Raw genomic sequence first — 13,768 nt, 5'->3', positions numbered from 1 at the left:
CTCTTACTTACTTGGTAATCTATCACAGAAAGCAGAGTCCCTCGTTGCTCGCATCTTCCCCACAAAGAGACGATCTCGGTGAGATGGGACCGCAATATGTCGCGGGCCGGGCGGGCTGTAAGTCTGACGACGGCATAATCACCACTCCCACTCGGAAAGAAACAGTCGCCCCCTTTTACGGCGAGGAATCAACAGCCCATCCAAGTCCTGGCCAGGAAACGACACTACCATCTGTGGCCACCTTTGATAGCTCGCCCAAGGCCAAGCCCCGTTCCCCTGCGAAGACCCCGGCTGCCCAAAAAGGCCACAAGGTGATATTATCTGGAAGCACTGTGGTTGGTCGTTCTCGTAAGCATTCTGGCCATGAGAGCTCTCCCGATGACGGCTCCAACGAATTAGAGCTAGACCCGACTACAAGTGAGTTTGTTCCCGGGACGCGGCAGCAACAGCCGAAGCCGCCCCAGGGAAGCAGCGGCCGAAAGCATCACTGCTCCACCGAGGCCGCCATCAGCGAGCGCCGGCGCATCTACATCGGGAACCTGGACTTCACGCTGGACCGCGACAACATCGCGGGCCTCCTTGGGAATACGACGTCTACAAGCCGGAGTGCTGCTGCATCTACGTGCCGCCCCCTTCGCTCCGCAAGAACCCCAAGACCAAGGACGAGCACCGTAACCGCGGCTACTGCTTCGCCACCTTCACCGACTCGGAGAGCGCCACGGCCGCCATGCAAGCGCTCGATCACATCGAGTTCGCCGGGCGCAAGCTTGTGTGCCGCTGCTGCTTGCCCAAGGGCGTGCCCTACAACGAGCATCTCAAGCGCTCCGACTTTATCGAGCAACGCGGCGTATTGGAGTTTCTGCCGCAGCCGCCACCGCCGCAAGAGGATTCAGAGGGAGAAGATCAGCAACATTTCCCATTGCCGGAGTCATGTTTTCCTCATAACGCCTCTCACATGTCGTCTTATGGTGGCAGCAATCCTAACAGACGTCCGAAATCCGATCGGCATCACCACTACCATCATTATCATTCGGTTGGCTCTGCTAGACAGCAACATCAAGAGCACCCCGAACGTCCAGGCCACTCCCGTTCGCTGCACCACCGCTACCAGCAGAGGAAGTATGACCGGTTCCTTGTGCAGCCGACGTACACGCCCTATGACCACTATCCTCGCTGCTACGATGATCCGCATGGCGTGGCGGGGCAGCCGCAAGTCATGATACCGGAACCTATCATGTCCATGCCGAAGTACTACCCAGACCCCTGCTCTGACCACCGGGCTGTTCTCCTCGATAGTTTCAAGCAGGATGCTGCGGTTGAGGCCAACGACGGTGGCATCGACTTCGAAATGGATTACCTTGACGTGTATAAACCGCCCGCGGACTCATCCCACGCCAGCGGCAGAACGGTCGAGCTGTTGAACTTGGCGCCCGTCCCGGGCTGTTACCGCGGATTCAAGGCCTTTATCGAGAAGCTGCTCGAGAAGACGGAATGCAATGTGACGGGCGTCAGCGAGGCGATCTACCAGTATGATCCCCATCGCCCACTTTTCCCCCTCCGTCCTTGCCCTCCCGAGGTGGCTCACAACTGCCCCCTATTCTATTGCTACGTCCAGCTCGCAACAAAAGAGCAAGCCAAACGTGCTTTCAAGGAGTTAAACGGGATGAAAATCTTTCACGGGGGCGACATCCGACAATACAGAGTAAACATGGAGTGGAACCTGCCTGGCTCCGGCTGAGCTGACGTACATACGCCACATCATGGGTCTGGACACACATTCCATGGAAAGTTGATTTCGTCCCTCGCTGATGAATTGCTATTTACTAATGTTGCCAACTATGGAGTTTCGCTGCTGTAGCAACTCAAAATTCTAGCTATGAATGCACACTCTATCCTAGGTAATCTATCAACACATGACATCTCACGTTATCATTTTCTGGAGCACGGCCAAGTAGACTGACATGCCGGAGACTCGTCGATAGGACGCGCCGTCGTTGCTGCGAGCGGGCGGGGCCCTCGGAGATGTCTTCTAGGTACATAGTTAGGCCTATCACCAGTATTGAGCCGGCCAACGAATAGATGTATTGGCTTTCTTTTTACATCTCACCCCTAATACCGTTGGTAGTAAATAAGCAAGCAGCATAGCACACGACGGGGAACAGACCAAACGCGCCATGGCCTACGAATTCTATGGTATGTCGTTGGCTCAACTGTGGATTGTAGATGTCATGTTGTCAACACTACAGTAACGTATAAAAGGGATTGAGGGACCTCCTTCCTCATCAGGGCGCTGACGCGCGCATCATGACGGCAGCAGCTGCGTAGCCAATCATCGAGAGCCGAAACCGAAGCCGAGAGGAGCAAAACATCCGGACTAACAAGACGGTATTTCATCATGTATATATGCCACCGCCATCATACCTCAAAGAGTCGGGTTTTCGAATCTGGATCAAGATTCACCATAGTAAAAGACAGCATCAAGCTTGCACCGAATCAACCTCACGGCACTCGCCATTCTCTAACATAACAGCAAACCTAGTGCATCATGGGTGGCGGCGAAGCAATCCCCGGGTTTCCACACCCGAACCCCGTGACGTCCTACTGGCAACTGCCCCCCACACCGCATCGCCAGCCACCGGACCACCGCGGACCTGCCCACCTCCACGACCTGGGACTACGTCATCATCGGGTCGGGCATCACGGGCGCCGCCGTGGCCTACAAATTGCTGGCCCGCGACCCGTCCCTCAAGATCCTCATGCTGGAGGCGCGCACGGCGGCCTCGGCGGCCTCGGGCCGCAACGGGGGCCACGTGCGCGCCGGCTGGCACCTCAACTTCGCGCGCTACGTCGACGTCTTCGGCGAAGACGCCGCGCTGGCCTTTGAGCGCCTCGAGGCCGCCAACGTGGCCGACATGGCCGCCTTTGTCCGCGAGCACGACGTCGACTGCGACTTCCGCGACGTCACGACGGCCGACGTCTACACGACGGCCGCGGCGTGGGACGAGGCTCGCGCCGTCATGCGCAAACGCCAAGAGGTCGAGGAGCGCCGTCCGGGCCAGGGGGGCCAGTTCATCGAGAGGCGCGCCTGGGAGGGCGAGGCGGCCCGGGAGCGCATCGGACTGCCGTCGGCGGTGGGGGCCATCACGTATCCGGCCCACACGCAGAACCCGTACCAGCTCGTGTGCCGGATGCTGGAGCTGGGGCTAGAAAAGGGGTTGAACTTGCAGACTAACACGATGGCGCTCGAAGTGGCACCGGTAGGGAATAGTAGCAATGACGGCGCCGGCGGCAACGACGAAACGGTGAGGTGGGAGGTTGTCACGGATCGCGGCACCGTCAAAGCCCAGAAAGTGGTCCTGGCAACCAACGCCTACACGAACGCCCTGCACGCCAAGCTCAGACAGACGGGCTTTCTGGTCTCTGGCCGTAGCCAAGTCAGCGCGATCCGCCCGGGGTCCAACATGGCGCATCACCCCATCATGGAGAGCACGAGCGTCGGCCTCAACGACGTCGGCAATGGCGACTACTTCGGGGTCCGCGACGCCAGTCTCGCCGGCTCCGGCGATATTCTCTACGGCGGCGGACGCAGCGTGTCCAAGTCGCTCCACACGGTCGACGACTCGATCCTGAACGAGGAGGTCATGGAGTACCTCCGACACGCGGGCCGCCAAGTGTTCGGGGCGGAGGCATGGGGCGACGAGGGCAAGCCGGTCCGCGATTGGGGCGGCATTACTTGCTATACGCCGGACACGTTTCCGCTCGTGGGCGAGGACACCACCACGCAGCCGCAGAAGGGCCTCTGGATGTCGGTGGGCATGAACGGGCACGGGATGGCCATGGCGTTCCGGTGCGCCGAGGCGCTGGTTGAGATGATGACGACCGGGGAGGCGCCCGGGTGGCTGCCGGAGCCGTTCCGGCTCGAGCGTGTGTGGAACAAAGAGAGGGCTCACCTTAGCAGCCTGAATGCCTGGGTCACGGTATGAGTTCTGTTCGTTCATTTGCTTGTGCGTGGCTGTGAGAGTCTAGAGCAAACAAACACAAAGAGTAGGGTGCGAAGAGCCAGACCAGTCCCTACCTCATGAGCGAACCAGCCAGTCTCGGTATGCGTATTGACGGATCACAAAAGGGGTATATGTGTGTGTGTGCCCACTTTGATGAATATCAACCAGCGTACAAGAACAAACTATCCAAGTGCTCCTCAACCTCTCGCCCTTACCCCTGTCGTCAGCCCTCACCTTGTCGTCGCCCCTCGTTTAGCCAACATCCCTTGTGGCCGGTCAGGTCTGCATATAGAAGAACTCACAAATAAGCTTTCTGTGGCGGAGTGATATAGTTCTCGATAATCACGGTCAACCCTCATACTTTTCGTTTTTTTTTCCCTTTTGACTTGAAATTTGCAGACAAACCCAAGCAGGTAAATTGTCAGAATCTCCCATTGTCAATTGGTCGTGGAAACATCTACTCACTACCATCCACTTTCTTTATCCTCTATCACGCCCTGTGCGCAATAATACATCCCGTTTTCTTATAAGTACCTGCCTGGCAAGGTGTGTTCGGTAAAAGCCAAGGGACGCAGATCGAGAGACAACTCGCTGAAGACAACTAAGATACGACAACAACAATGCCAGACAACGCCCCTGCCCAGACGCACTACTCAACCTCTCGCAGAGAGAACTGCATCATCTGCCATGAGGAATCCAACCTCTCTGAGCTCGTTGCTCTAGGATGTTCTCACGTCTACCACCCAGAATGTATCACCAGATGGTGGGGCCTCGGCCACTCCAAGAAGTGTCCCTACTGCAAGAAGCATGTCGCCGAATACGGACACGCCTGCGGTCAGCCTGGCGCCTGTAACATAACCATCGTTCCCTCCTGGGCCACCACTTTTCCGCCCGGCCCCCTTCCAGTTGCCCTGCCCTGCACCGCCTGCGGCCAAACGAAGTTCCTCCTCGACTCCATAGTCAATGGGGAGGAGCGGTTCAAGGAGCTCTACAAGGCCATCTGTGACAACGAGGACTCGCTGTGCGGTCTGCTCGACCCGAACGAGGGGTTGGATCTCAACGACTACAAACGGTGGAAGAAACGGGACAGTGAGGAGAGGGCCACAACGGGCAGATTCTACTACTGCCAGACCAACAGACCCTCCCTCTTTGCCGCGGCCCCCACAAACGGCAGCGGTCAGCGGATTGCCGTCTACCATGAGCAATCAGCCCGGGTTACGAGGGCGGAGCTCGCCTACGCCATCGACATGGGCGACTTCACACATCTGCGGGCTGCCGTCGCCAGCCGGGTTTGCCCCACGAACCAAGCCGACTGGGACGCATGGGAAAAGGCGGACCTGCCGGCCCTGCGGAACAGCCAGCAGGACCAGGCCGTCTACGGGAAAAGACGGATGGCTCAGCACCCGGCGCGCTACTTCGCGTGGCTCTGCGCCTTCGAGCGGCTGTGGCACCGGACCCGGGCGCTGGATCTGCAATGGGAGATGCACGAGGACGAACAGAAGAAGACGGAGCTGCAGCAGGAGCTCGACGACCTCTCGGTCGCATGTTTCCAGAGACTGGCTGGCCTGGTCCACGCCCGAGACATATCGGTGAGCGCGCCCGAGGAGACGGAGAAAGCATGAACAAATTGATGTAGACGTCGAGCTCTTATTACGGTTGGCTCAAGGAATTGAATGACCGAAAATGAATATTATGCTTTCCAGGGGTTTTTCGTTTGATAGATGAATAAAAACCATAAAATATACTATATAGGGTATCGAGTACTAATACAAAGCAGTGCTGGCAGCGACACGTTAAATTGGAAAAACCAAGTGTGATCATTAAGCTTTATCCCACCTGTTCGTCCGTCCGTCCCGCTTAGTCAAAATGAATCATTGAAAATTGTCGCAATTTCGGCTCTTAAAGCCACTTCCAGCCGGGCTTCTTCCCTTCCGTTCGGACCGTGGCCTCGTGCGCATTCAGCGAAGGGTCTTCGAGCGGCGGGAGCGTGAGCGGATCCATGGACTTCATGGAATAGGACCCCTGGTAGCTCAGCGGCTGCTTGGAGTCGCTCTCGTGCTGCTTCAGCTCCGCCTCGCTGCCCGTCCGGCTGTGCGACTGCTGGCGGCTATGGTTGCGGTCCATATGCCCTTGTTGGGTCATCATCACTGCGCCGCCGCCGCCGCCGTTACCGGACTCCTCGTCGTCCATCTGGAAGAACCGCGTCTCGCGACGGATTTCGATCTCCTGTGTCACGAAGATGCCTCCGAGCTTGTTGCTCAGAACCGGCCAGAAGATGGGCACGCTGGCGCAGACGGCGGCGGCGTCGACCTCGAGGACAGCGAGCAGCATGGTGATGGGGCCGTACCAGGTCGGGTCGCGCGTGGGCACCGTGGCGGCCTTGTGCTCGAGAATGGTCTGGAGACGCCAGATAGCAAGTGCGATAACACTAACAGTAGATCTAGGTTAGCACAATATCCTACGTGAATACGCGTCGAGATTAAGTTTGTGTGTGTGTGTGTGTGTGTATGCGTGAGACGTACATAGTTCCCATGCATAGCAGGGCAGTGATTCTCAGGCGCTGAGCAAACCCGGTCCCTTCCTTGAAGAGCAGCGGCATGGGGATGATCAGCACGATGACGTCCAAGATCATGTTGATAGCTGTGTGGCTCTCGTACGTGGCCGAGAACTCGGATGGTTTCGACGACCCATAACCATAGCACTTGGCGTCTGGCTTAAGCTCCCATACATGGTTGACCTATACGTGACTGAGTTAGTATTGTGCATACTTGTCCACCCGTAGGGGGATTGTCGGTAGAGAGAGATATTGCGAGAGGTATTGCCAGTGATCCTTTTCTACGTACCGGAAAGCATGGGAACCACGAGATGAACGAGTAAACCAACCCCCAAAGGGCCGTCAATGCCAAAGTTGCTAGACAGGCTCGGTGCATGAGAGAGCCCTTCGGGTAGACGCGCAGGTACTGGAGCAGCAAAGCGAGCTTGATGAATGCTGTGGATGTGCAATAGGCAGCGTTCGCTACATAGAAAGTCTTGACATTCCGTTAGTTACCGGCACTGACGTTGAGGCGAAGGTATGATCTAAACTCACTTTCGACCAGGTCATCATATCCTCGGTTGATAACTTGAGAAAGTGTTGGCCTAACCCGTATTTCGTACCTGGAATAGAGAGTATTAGCTACGAGGCTCAGGCGTAAAAAGAAGACATGACAACTCACCGAGAACCAATGAAATACTCCCAGCCGTAGTCGTAAGCTACACACAACCGCCGTGTTAGTTAGTCTTCGGGTCTTTTGTCGGCCATGCTTTCGTCTGTCCGATGGATGGTTGACTGCGTACCAAATACATTACGACACAAAAGTCATCCCAGCCAGGGTCCCGAATCAACTTGAAGCGAACCCATAGTCGAGTAGACACGCATGCCCATGAGAAGCACTGTAACGGTAGTCAGAAAGATATGTCATGGTCTAATTGGTATCATCTGGTGAGGACGGGATGTGTAAGCTGCTGGTCTCGTACCATAAAAGTGATGACCACGGCCAGGATAGTCGACTTCTTGTTTGCCAGAGGTTCCGGCTCGTCAAAGTTGCTGAATGAATAGGTGAAGGTGTCGGACGCCGCCATGATTACGGTAGGTATAATAGCACACACAAAACACTAGCACACCCAAGATCCGGCCTTGGTAAAAACACGGAGGGGGAGGAGGGAGGGAGAGAAAATGCCTTCTTCCGCAACGAGGTTGTTAGGGCACACGACTTGAATGAAGCTCCTGGCCTAGGAAGCAAAGCTCAAGTTCGGGGACCAAAGCAACGAGACAGGGCCATATGGTCTTATTAGGGGGACACGGAAGGGTGGACGGGTCGGGCGGGCGATCGATGTTTGTTGCGATGGCGGTTGCGGGCAGCGTGTTGACAACGAAGGTGGAGTGCTGTAACGTTGACCTTAAACAACGAACGACGGACGCTTCTTGCTAAAACTCGTGGCTCGTTCCCCCTGCCTCAATTGTCAAGGTGTGAGGACATATATGTATGTATGCTTCCTAATATGATGGCAAGGCCCAACCCTACACGACTATCTTGACCCAGCTTTGTCTATCAGACGTAGCTCTATACACACATGGGCGGGACTGCACGGTTATACTTGGATTTGCCGGCGGCGCAATACCATGGCGCGAGTCTTTCTTCTCTCGGAGGGGCCCCCGTCAGGAGCTAAGATCAAAAGAAGCCATGAAGTCCGACTCAGTCTGCCTGTCTTTGGAAGTGATCCTGCCGGTCTTTGCCTCATGGGGCCATGGCCTTTGATGATCCTCACGACTGTATCAATCCGGGCTAGGCGGATATAGCCGCACAGACAGCTCTATAGCTGGCCCGCTGTTTTGTCTGACTGACGATTTGGTCCGGTCATGCCTCAACCCTGTCAGCCTGTGTCGCTTGCTGTGTATTTTTTCTTTTTTTCGACTAGGCTCAGTGTTGACTGGATTTGGATCCGGGGTGTAAGGTGTTGAGGTGGCATCGTACTGAACAGCTCCGAGCAAGTCCCCTGCCGAAATGGTAGGATTAGCCATTAGTATGATGAAAACAGTATGGCAAGCGCGTTTTTACTATGTAGCCCGGTATAATATGCAGGGGGGTTGGTTTGGGGGTTTGCCATCCAGCTGGAGCAATCTCCGGATTGTTTTGCATGGCCATTTGTTGAGTTTCTGGTGAACGGCTCGACGAACATCGGATCTGAAACACGACCAACCAGCCTCCATCTAGCCATGCTTCGTTGGGCAATTGATGAACAAGACAAGACAGGAAGAAACAAGGAAAGAAGGAACACACATGTCTCTTCGGTGACGGGACGTGTCAGACCTGCCGGTGTGCTGCGTACAAGCCCAGTAAATGAGGGCGTCCACGTGAAGGCCGGGATGTCCAATATGTCCTCCGCTCTGATGGGGGCCAAAGCTCAGCAACCCATGCAAAGGGCTCCCAATTCATAATCAGCATCCCGTGCCCAGCATGCTTCGCCCATGCTGCTAGACCTTCAACGGCGATGTTGGTGACAGCCCAGATGGGGTACCGTCGCATACTCCTTTCCTTCGGGTCCAGCTGGTGGAAAGAGTTTTCTTCTTCCGTCGCTCTTGCGTTCCCTTTCCCTGAAAGCCCACACGAGACTAGAGTGGCCAGAGCAGTACTGGCCAGTACTGCTCTGGCCAGAGTGCCTTTCTCAGCTTGTCCCTCCTACCGAGAAAGAAGTACATATGGATGGACCCCCCCCCCCCCCCGTCTGGCGCTTACAACGGCTTTTCTATGTAGGTATTTCCCTCTTTATTCTCCGGAGCTTGGGCAGAACTCTGGGTCCTTCTAACCGACCGGTACATATGTACATATTATGGCATAATCCAATGTCGATCGATAATTTGATAATGGGATGTAACCCGAGCCGCCACCCGTGCCGCAGAGTATCCAGAGCTTCTGCGCAGAGCGAAGAGTCGCCCCATCCAGATTCGCCGCACAGCTGATGGAAACTTATGTGGCTCTTCTACCAGACTTCTTCAGCGAGACTGAAACAGGCGCATGCTGTCCCGCCGTTGCAGGTCACGCTCCGTCATGGGCCTTCCAGAGAAGCTGGCTGACGCTTCCCGGCAGGTTCACATAAGAAAGTTGTGACTGCATGGCATGCACAGGGTAGAGGATGCATACACCTGCTGTTTGATTGGTTTTCTATGTAGCCATCTGGAACCCGACTTTCCTTCTTGCCGCTTCTTTCCCCGCCGGGCAGGTCCGAGAGAATTCCACGACAACCATAAGGGAATCATGGCGCAGTCACCATCTCCATTGGGCTTATGTAAGAGGCGGGATGAGAGAGGCTGTCTAGTTCTGCCAGGAGGACCCGGCAGCCCGGTTGTCATACGGTCGTTCCGTTCCTAATTTTACCTGGACTTCTGGAGTCAGCACGATCCAAAAATAAGTTTGAGCGCCGAGCCCGAGCCCGAGCCCTTCTCTCGCTTCTTCTTCATCTTGATGTCTTGGTTCTCGCGGGCGACATTGACGGATTAGAGTTCAATGTCACTGATCCGACCGGACCCAAGGCAGTGGACCGGCCGCGTCTCGTTGCTCGAGTCATGTGTCCCCAGATAGCAATAACGGTAAGGGGGTGCAAATGCACCCATTGTAATTTGTTGGCAGAGAAAATTGGGTGATTATCTCGAGGTCCAGTACTCCAATTATCGTAGATACAGATACAGATACAGATGTATTCTCCAGCTGGAGATGGATTGGGATGCCGCCACCTTCTACCTGGGATGATTGGCCGTGGCTCGCTACCGTCAAAGCTGCTTCTATCCGACTCCGACGTGCCGTGCGGCGCCCTGCGCAACAGCCTAGCTTGCTTCCAACCCACGTGCTGAGCGAGCACGCAACACCACCATCGCAATCTCAACAACCCACACCGTCTGATTGGCCTGGCCAACATCACCACGCACACCACACATACACCCCCAGCCGCGCCGAGCCATGAACAATTTCGGCGTCATAGAGGTCGCTGGTGCTAAGACCACCAACGCGCCGGGCTGGGCCTATGTACCCGACACGGGCCACCCAGGCCTGTCCCACCAGCACGCCGCCGCCGGGGGCAAGAACAGCAAGAACCGCAAGCGCGCCGCCCGCAGCACCGGCGGTCCCAACCTCAGCTATGCCGACATGAGCGCCCGGCAGGAGGCCAAGGTCCGCAAGGAGCTCGAGCTGCTCGACCGCGACAACCCGCGCGACCTGTCCATCCCCATCCCGCCGAAACCCAAAGGCAGCGGCAGGGACACCGCCAAGCACACCCCCAACGTGCGCAAGATCCTGCAGTCGCAGAAGACGTTCGCGAACCACCTGGACGACTGGCTCGCGTTGAAGGAAGGCGGTGCCGGCAATGCAACGGCCTGTGCAATGCTGGCGATTGCGGGCGGGAGGAAGGGGAGCGCAGTACAGCAGCCGCAGCAGCAGCAGCAGCACAAGAAGCCAGAGACACCGGCGTCACGCGGAGGTACCTCTTCATCAAAACAGCAGTCAAAACAGGAAGACGTCGAAATGACGGATGCCCCCGACATCGAAGCTGGCGAGCAGACAGGCGGCGGTGGCAGCACGATCCTCTCGCCCTACCGCGGTCCGCTACCCGCGCCGCACCCCCGCGACGACGACCCGCTCCTCGTGTCGCGTGTGCCGTCTATGCCGGCGGACGAGGAGCTCAAGGCGCTGCTCGCGGCACCGCCCCTGACGTATCTCGAGGCGCGCGCGGGGTGGGGCGACGAGGACCGCAAGTATCCCGTGCGCGTGTTCTGCGAGGTCTGCGGGTACTGGGGCCGGGTAAAGTGCATCAAGTGCGGGACCAGGGTATGCGCACTGGACTGCCTGGACACGCATCGCGAAGACTGTGTCACGCGATACGGACTTTAGAGGGTGCTTTGGCTTGGCTGGCTGGCGCACGGCTCCAGCATGACTGGCTGGCTCTGAAGCAAGATGGAGAAGAAAACAGTGAATCCGGCGTTTAAAACGAGCATTGCATATATTATGATACCCGAAGATTGGTAGAGTTGGTTAGATTCTTGCTAGAGTAGTCGACAGTATTACACAAATCCGAATGATACACTATGACGATCCAGCAAAGCCAACTGCCGAACAAGCCTACGTCTTGTCGTACGGTTCCAAACTTTACCAGTACCCACCGGATACTGAAACCTCCTTGAATTTGATGCCTCCCAAATTCTCCCAGAATTTGGTACTCGGTTCTTGACCTCCGACATTAGACCTTGAGAAGAGGGCGAGAGTGATAGTCCGCGGATGGGTATGACTCGCGATGGGTTACGTGTCTGCGTGTCTGCAGTAGCATGCTCCTTACAGGACTGGGTGCACCGCCCCGGAACCATAACGTCATATGATGGAGGTTTTACTCGACATGTAGCGTAGAACGACGATCGCTTCGTGTCCTGGGAAAACGAGCAGCCCTCGGTTTTCAGGGTCAAGTAATTTGGCGCCAACAATATAGCTTGCCATTGGATCATCTAACCGGTAAACCTCTCCTCCTTCCCCTCAGTCTGTGCCAAGATGCTAAGCCCAGTATTCCCAGGTCCCTGGTATCATACAATTCTCAAACACCCCGTCCGTCATTATATGTACATATCCCTTCTAAAGCCGGGCGCCCCTTGAAAATACAAACCAGCTCCAATCCACCCCAGATGTCCGATTCTTTCATCGGCTCCTTTACGGGTTGTCTAGGGTGAACTTGATGTCACCGTTCGAGGCACCACCGGCACACGTGGCCGACATGCTGCCTGTCGGGCACACGGCACGGGCGGCGCGGATGCACTGCTCCCAACGTCCCTTGGAAACGTTGATAGTGCCGCCGTTCGTCGCCGTGTTGACTGTGAACTTGGCTGTGCCCGACACGCCCGTCGTGCTGGGGGAGCGCCGCCGCACTTTGTGATCTTGCCTGCAATGCCTCCACAGATGCCCAACTGAGCAACATTCTCGTCATGGAAGGCGATGTTACTATTGTAATATGTTAGTCTTCTGGGAGTAGCTCATTATGATGCGGTGTCGTCATCGGGACAAATGAACCCAACTAGGAGGGGAAGTACGTTTACGCACACTTTGGAGTTGATGCATTTCGTCTCTCTGACGGCAGCAGGGTTGACGCTGGTGGACGCCCGCATCTGCAGGACCTCGAGGTGCTCCGGGCCAACGGTGTATCTGGGCCACACAGGACCAGCGACAGCCAGGCCAGCCAGCAAAAGAGTGAAGACACCGGACGACAGCATGTTGAGAGATGTTGTGACGAAGAGTGGTATGAGGTGGTTCGGATCTCAGGTGGACTTCGGATGAAACAAGGGTTGGTTCGCTTTCGACCAGGTAACGATAGAACAGTCGTGGAAAGGAAGGGGACGACAACCAGGGAAGAAAATGAACGAGATCGGCTGCGTCAAGCAGTGTGTTGCAAAGGAACGTAATCTGTTCGGCTGAAGAGAAAGGAAGAGAAAGGCAACGATCACAGATCGACCGGGTATAGATGATCAAAATTGGCTTGGCGATAGGGACGAAGAGAAAACAGAAGAAGGGCACCCAAGTTTAGCCTGGACTTCCACGACTCTTTAACAGCTACCTAGACAAGCGAAGGGGTCGCTATGCGGGGATAGGGAAGTGAGAGAATTAACCATAACGCAAAGGTTGCAAGGTATAAAGTCGCCAAGGCCGGCGTTTGGACAGAAAAGTCTGGATACAACGGAGGGAGATGTGGACGTCTCAGATCGAGAGAGCACCTTCCCAAACCTACCAGTCCACGAGCCTTGCATGTACATTGCATACGCTAGACGTGCAGCCACGAATGCTTGCACTGGAAGACATTCCGAGAACTGACGTTGCTTGTTGTCCAAGAGGCAGGCAGCAGGTACGGCCAGGTTGATAGCATTCGCGCACTCGCGCAGTGCTGGGTCGGTCAAGTTGCCGAATATGATGCGTTGATCTGCACGGACAAGGCGGATACGAGCAACAGCAGGCGCGGGAGATCGCACGTAGGGGCTACATACAGATCTACCTGGTTTCTGGCTTGTTCCCGTGAATGTGTGTGTGTGTTGTTCTTCGCAATGCCATTATCCCCGACAAGCTTCCCCAGTTTTTCGTGCTGGGAGCGCGAGTCTTGGCGGACAGGGCGGACAGGGTGCCAGGTCCTGAAACAGGAACCGTTGCAACTCAAGCTTTTCTTTCCTTCCCATTTCGACCAGACTTGGATCCGATTTGTCTCCCGCT

At 56.0% G+C, this 13,768-nt stretch overlaps 5 protein-coding genes across 5 annotated transcripts; 3 read left to right on the top strand and 2 right to left on the bottom strand.

The window, feature by feature from the left end:
* Nucleotides 1-2,545: 2,545 nt before the first annotated feature.
* Nucleotides 2,546-4,328, top strand: PG998_002137 (uncharacterized protein; the record flags this gene model as incomplete). Its single annotated transcript, XM_066868955.1, has 4 exons — nt 2,546-2,571; nt 2,633-3,977; nt 4,049-4,134; nt 4,193-4,328. The coding sequence occupies 4 exons, from the start codon at nt 2,546-2,548 to the stop codon at nt 4,326-4,328; spliced, it is 1,593 nt and encodes a 530-aa protein (XP_066737370.1).
* Nucleotides 4,329-4,621: 293 nt separating this feature from the next.
* PG998_002136 (uncharacterized protein) lies at nt 4,622-5,623 on the top strand (the record flags this gene model as incomplete). Its single annotated transcript, XM_066868954.1, has 1 exon — nt 4,622-5,623. The coding sequence occupies one exon, from the start codon at nt 4,622-4,624 to the stop codon at nt 5,621-5,623; it is 1,002 nt and encodes a 333-aa protein (XP_066737369.1).
* Nucleotides 5,624-5,900: 277 nt separating this feature from the next.
* On the bottom strand, nt 5,901-7,622 carry PG998_002135 (uncharacterized protein; the record flags this gene model as incomplete). Its single annotated transcript, XM_066868953.1, has 7 exons — nt 5,901-6,429; nt 6,524-6,738; nt 6,845-7,030; nt 7,090-7,157; nt 7,217-7,253; nt 7,338-7,433; nt 7,518-7,622. The coding sequence occupies 7 exons, from the start codon at nt 7,620-7,622 to the stop codon at nt 5,901-5,903; spliced, it is 1,236 nt and encodes a 411-aa protein (XP_066737368.1).
* A 2,873-nt stretch (nt 7,623-10,495) lies between these two features.
* Nucleotides 10,496-11,422, top strand: PG998_002134 (uncharacterized protein; the record flags this gene model as incomplete). Its single annotated transcript, XM_066868952.1, has 1 exon — nt 10,496-11,422. One exon carries the CDS (start codon nt 10,496-10,498, stop codon nt 11,420-11,422), a length of 927 nt encoding a protein of 308 aa, XP_066737367.1.
* An 804-nt stretch (nt 11,423-12,226) lies between these two features.
* Nucleotides 12,227-12,783, bottom strand: PG998_002133 (uncharacterized protein; the record flags this gene model as incomplete). The annotated part of the gene is made up of 3 exons (XM_066868951.1): nt 12,227-12,422; nt 12,443-12,514; nt 12,614-12,783. The coding sequence occupies 3 exons, from the start codon at nt 12,781-12,783 to the stop codon at nt 12,227-12,229; spliced, it is 438 nt and encodes a 145-aa protein (XP_066737366.1).
* Nucleotides 12,784-13,768: the final 985 nt, after the last annotated feature.

Source organism: Apiospora kogelbergensis (genome assembly GCF_038363985.1).
Source record: "Apiospora kogelbergensis strain CBS 113332 chromosome Unknown utg000001l_segment0_segment0, whole genome shotgun sequence".
NCBI lineage: Eukaryota > Fungi > Ascomycota > Sordariomycetes > Amphisphaeriales > Apiosporaceae > Apiospora > Apiospora kogelbergensis.
The sequence above is the reverse complement of the archived record's forward strand: the minus strand, read 5'-3'. Positions and strand labels throughout refer to the sequence as shown.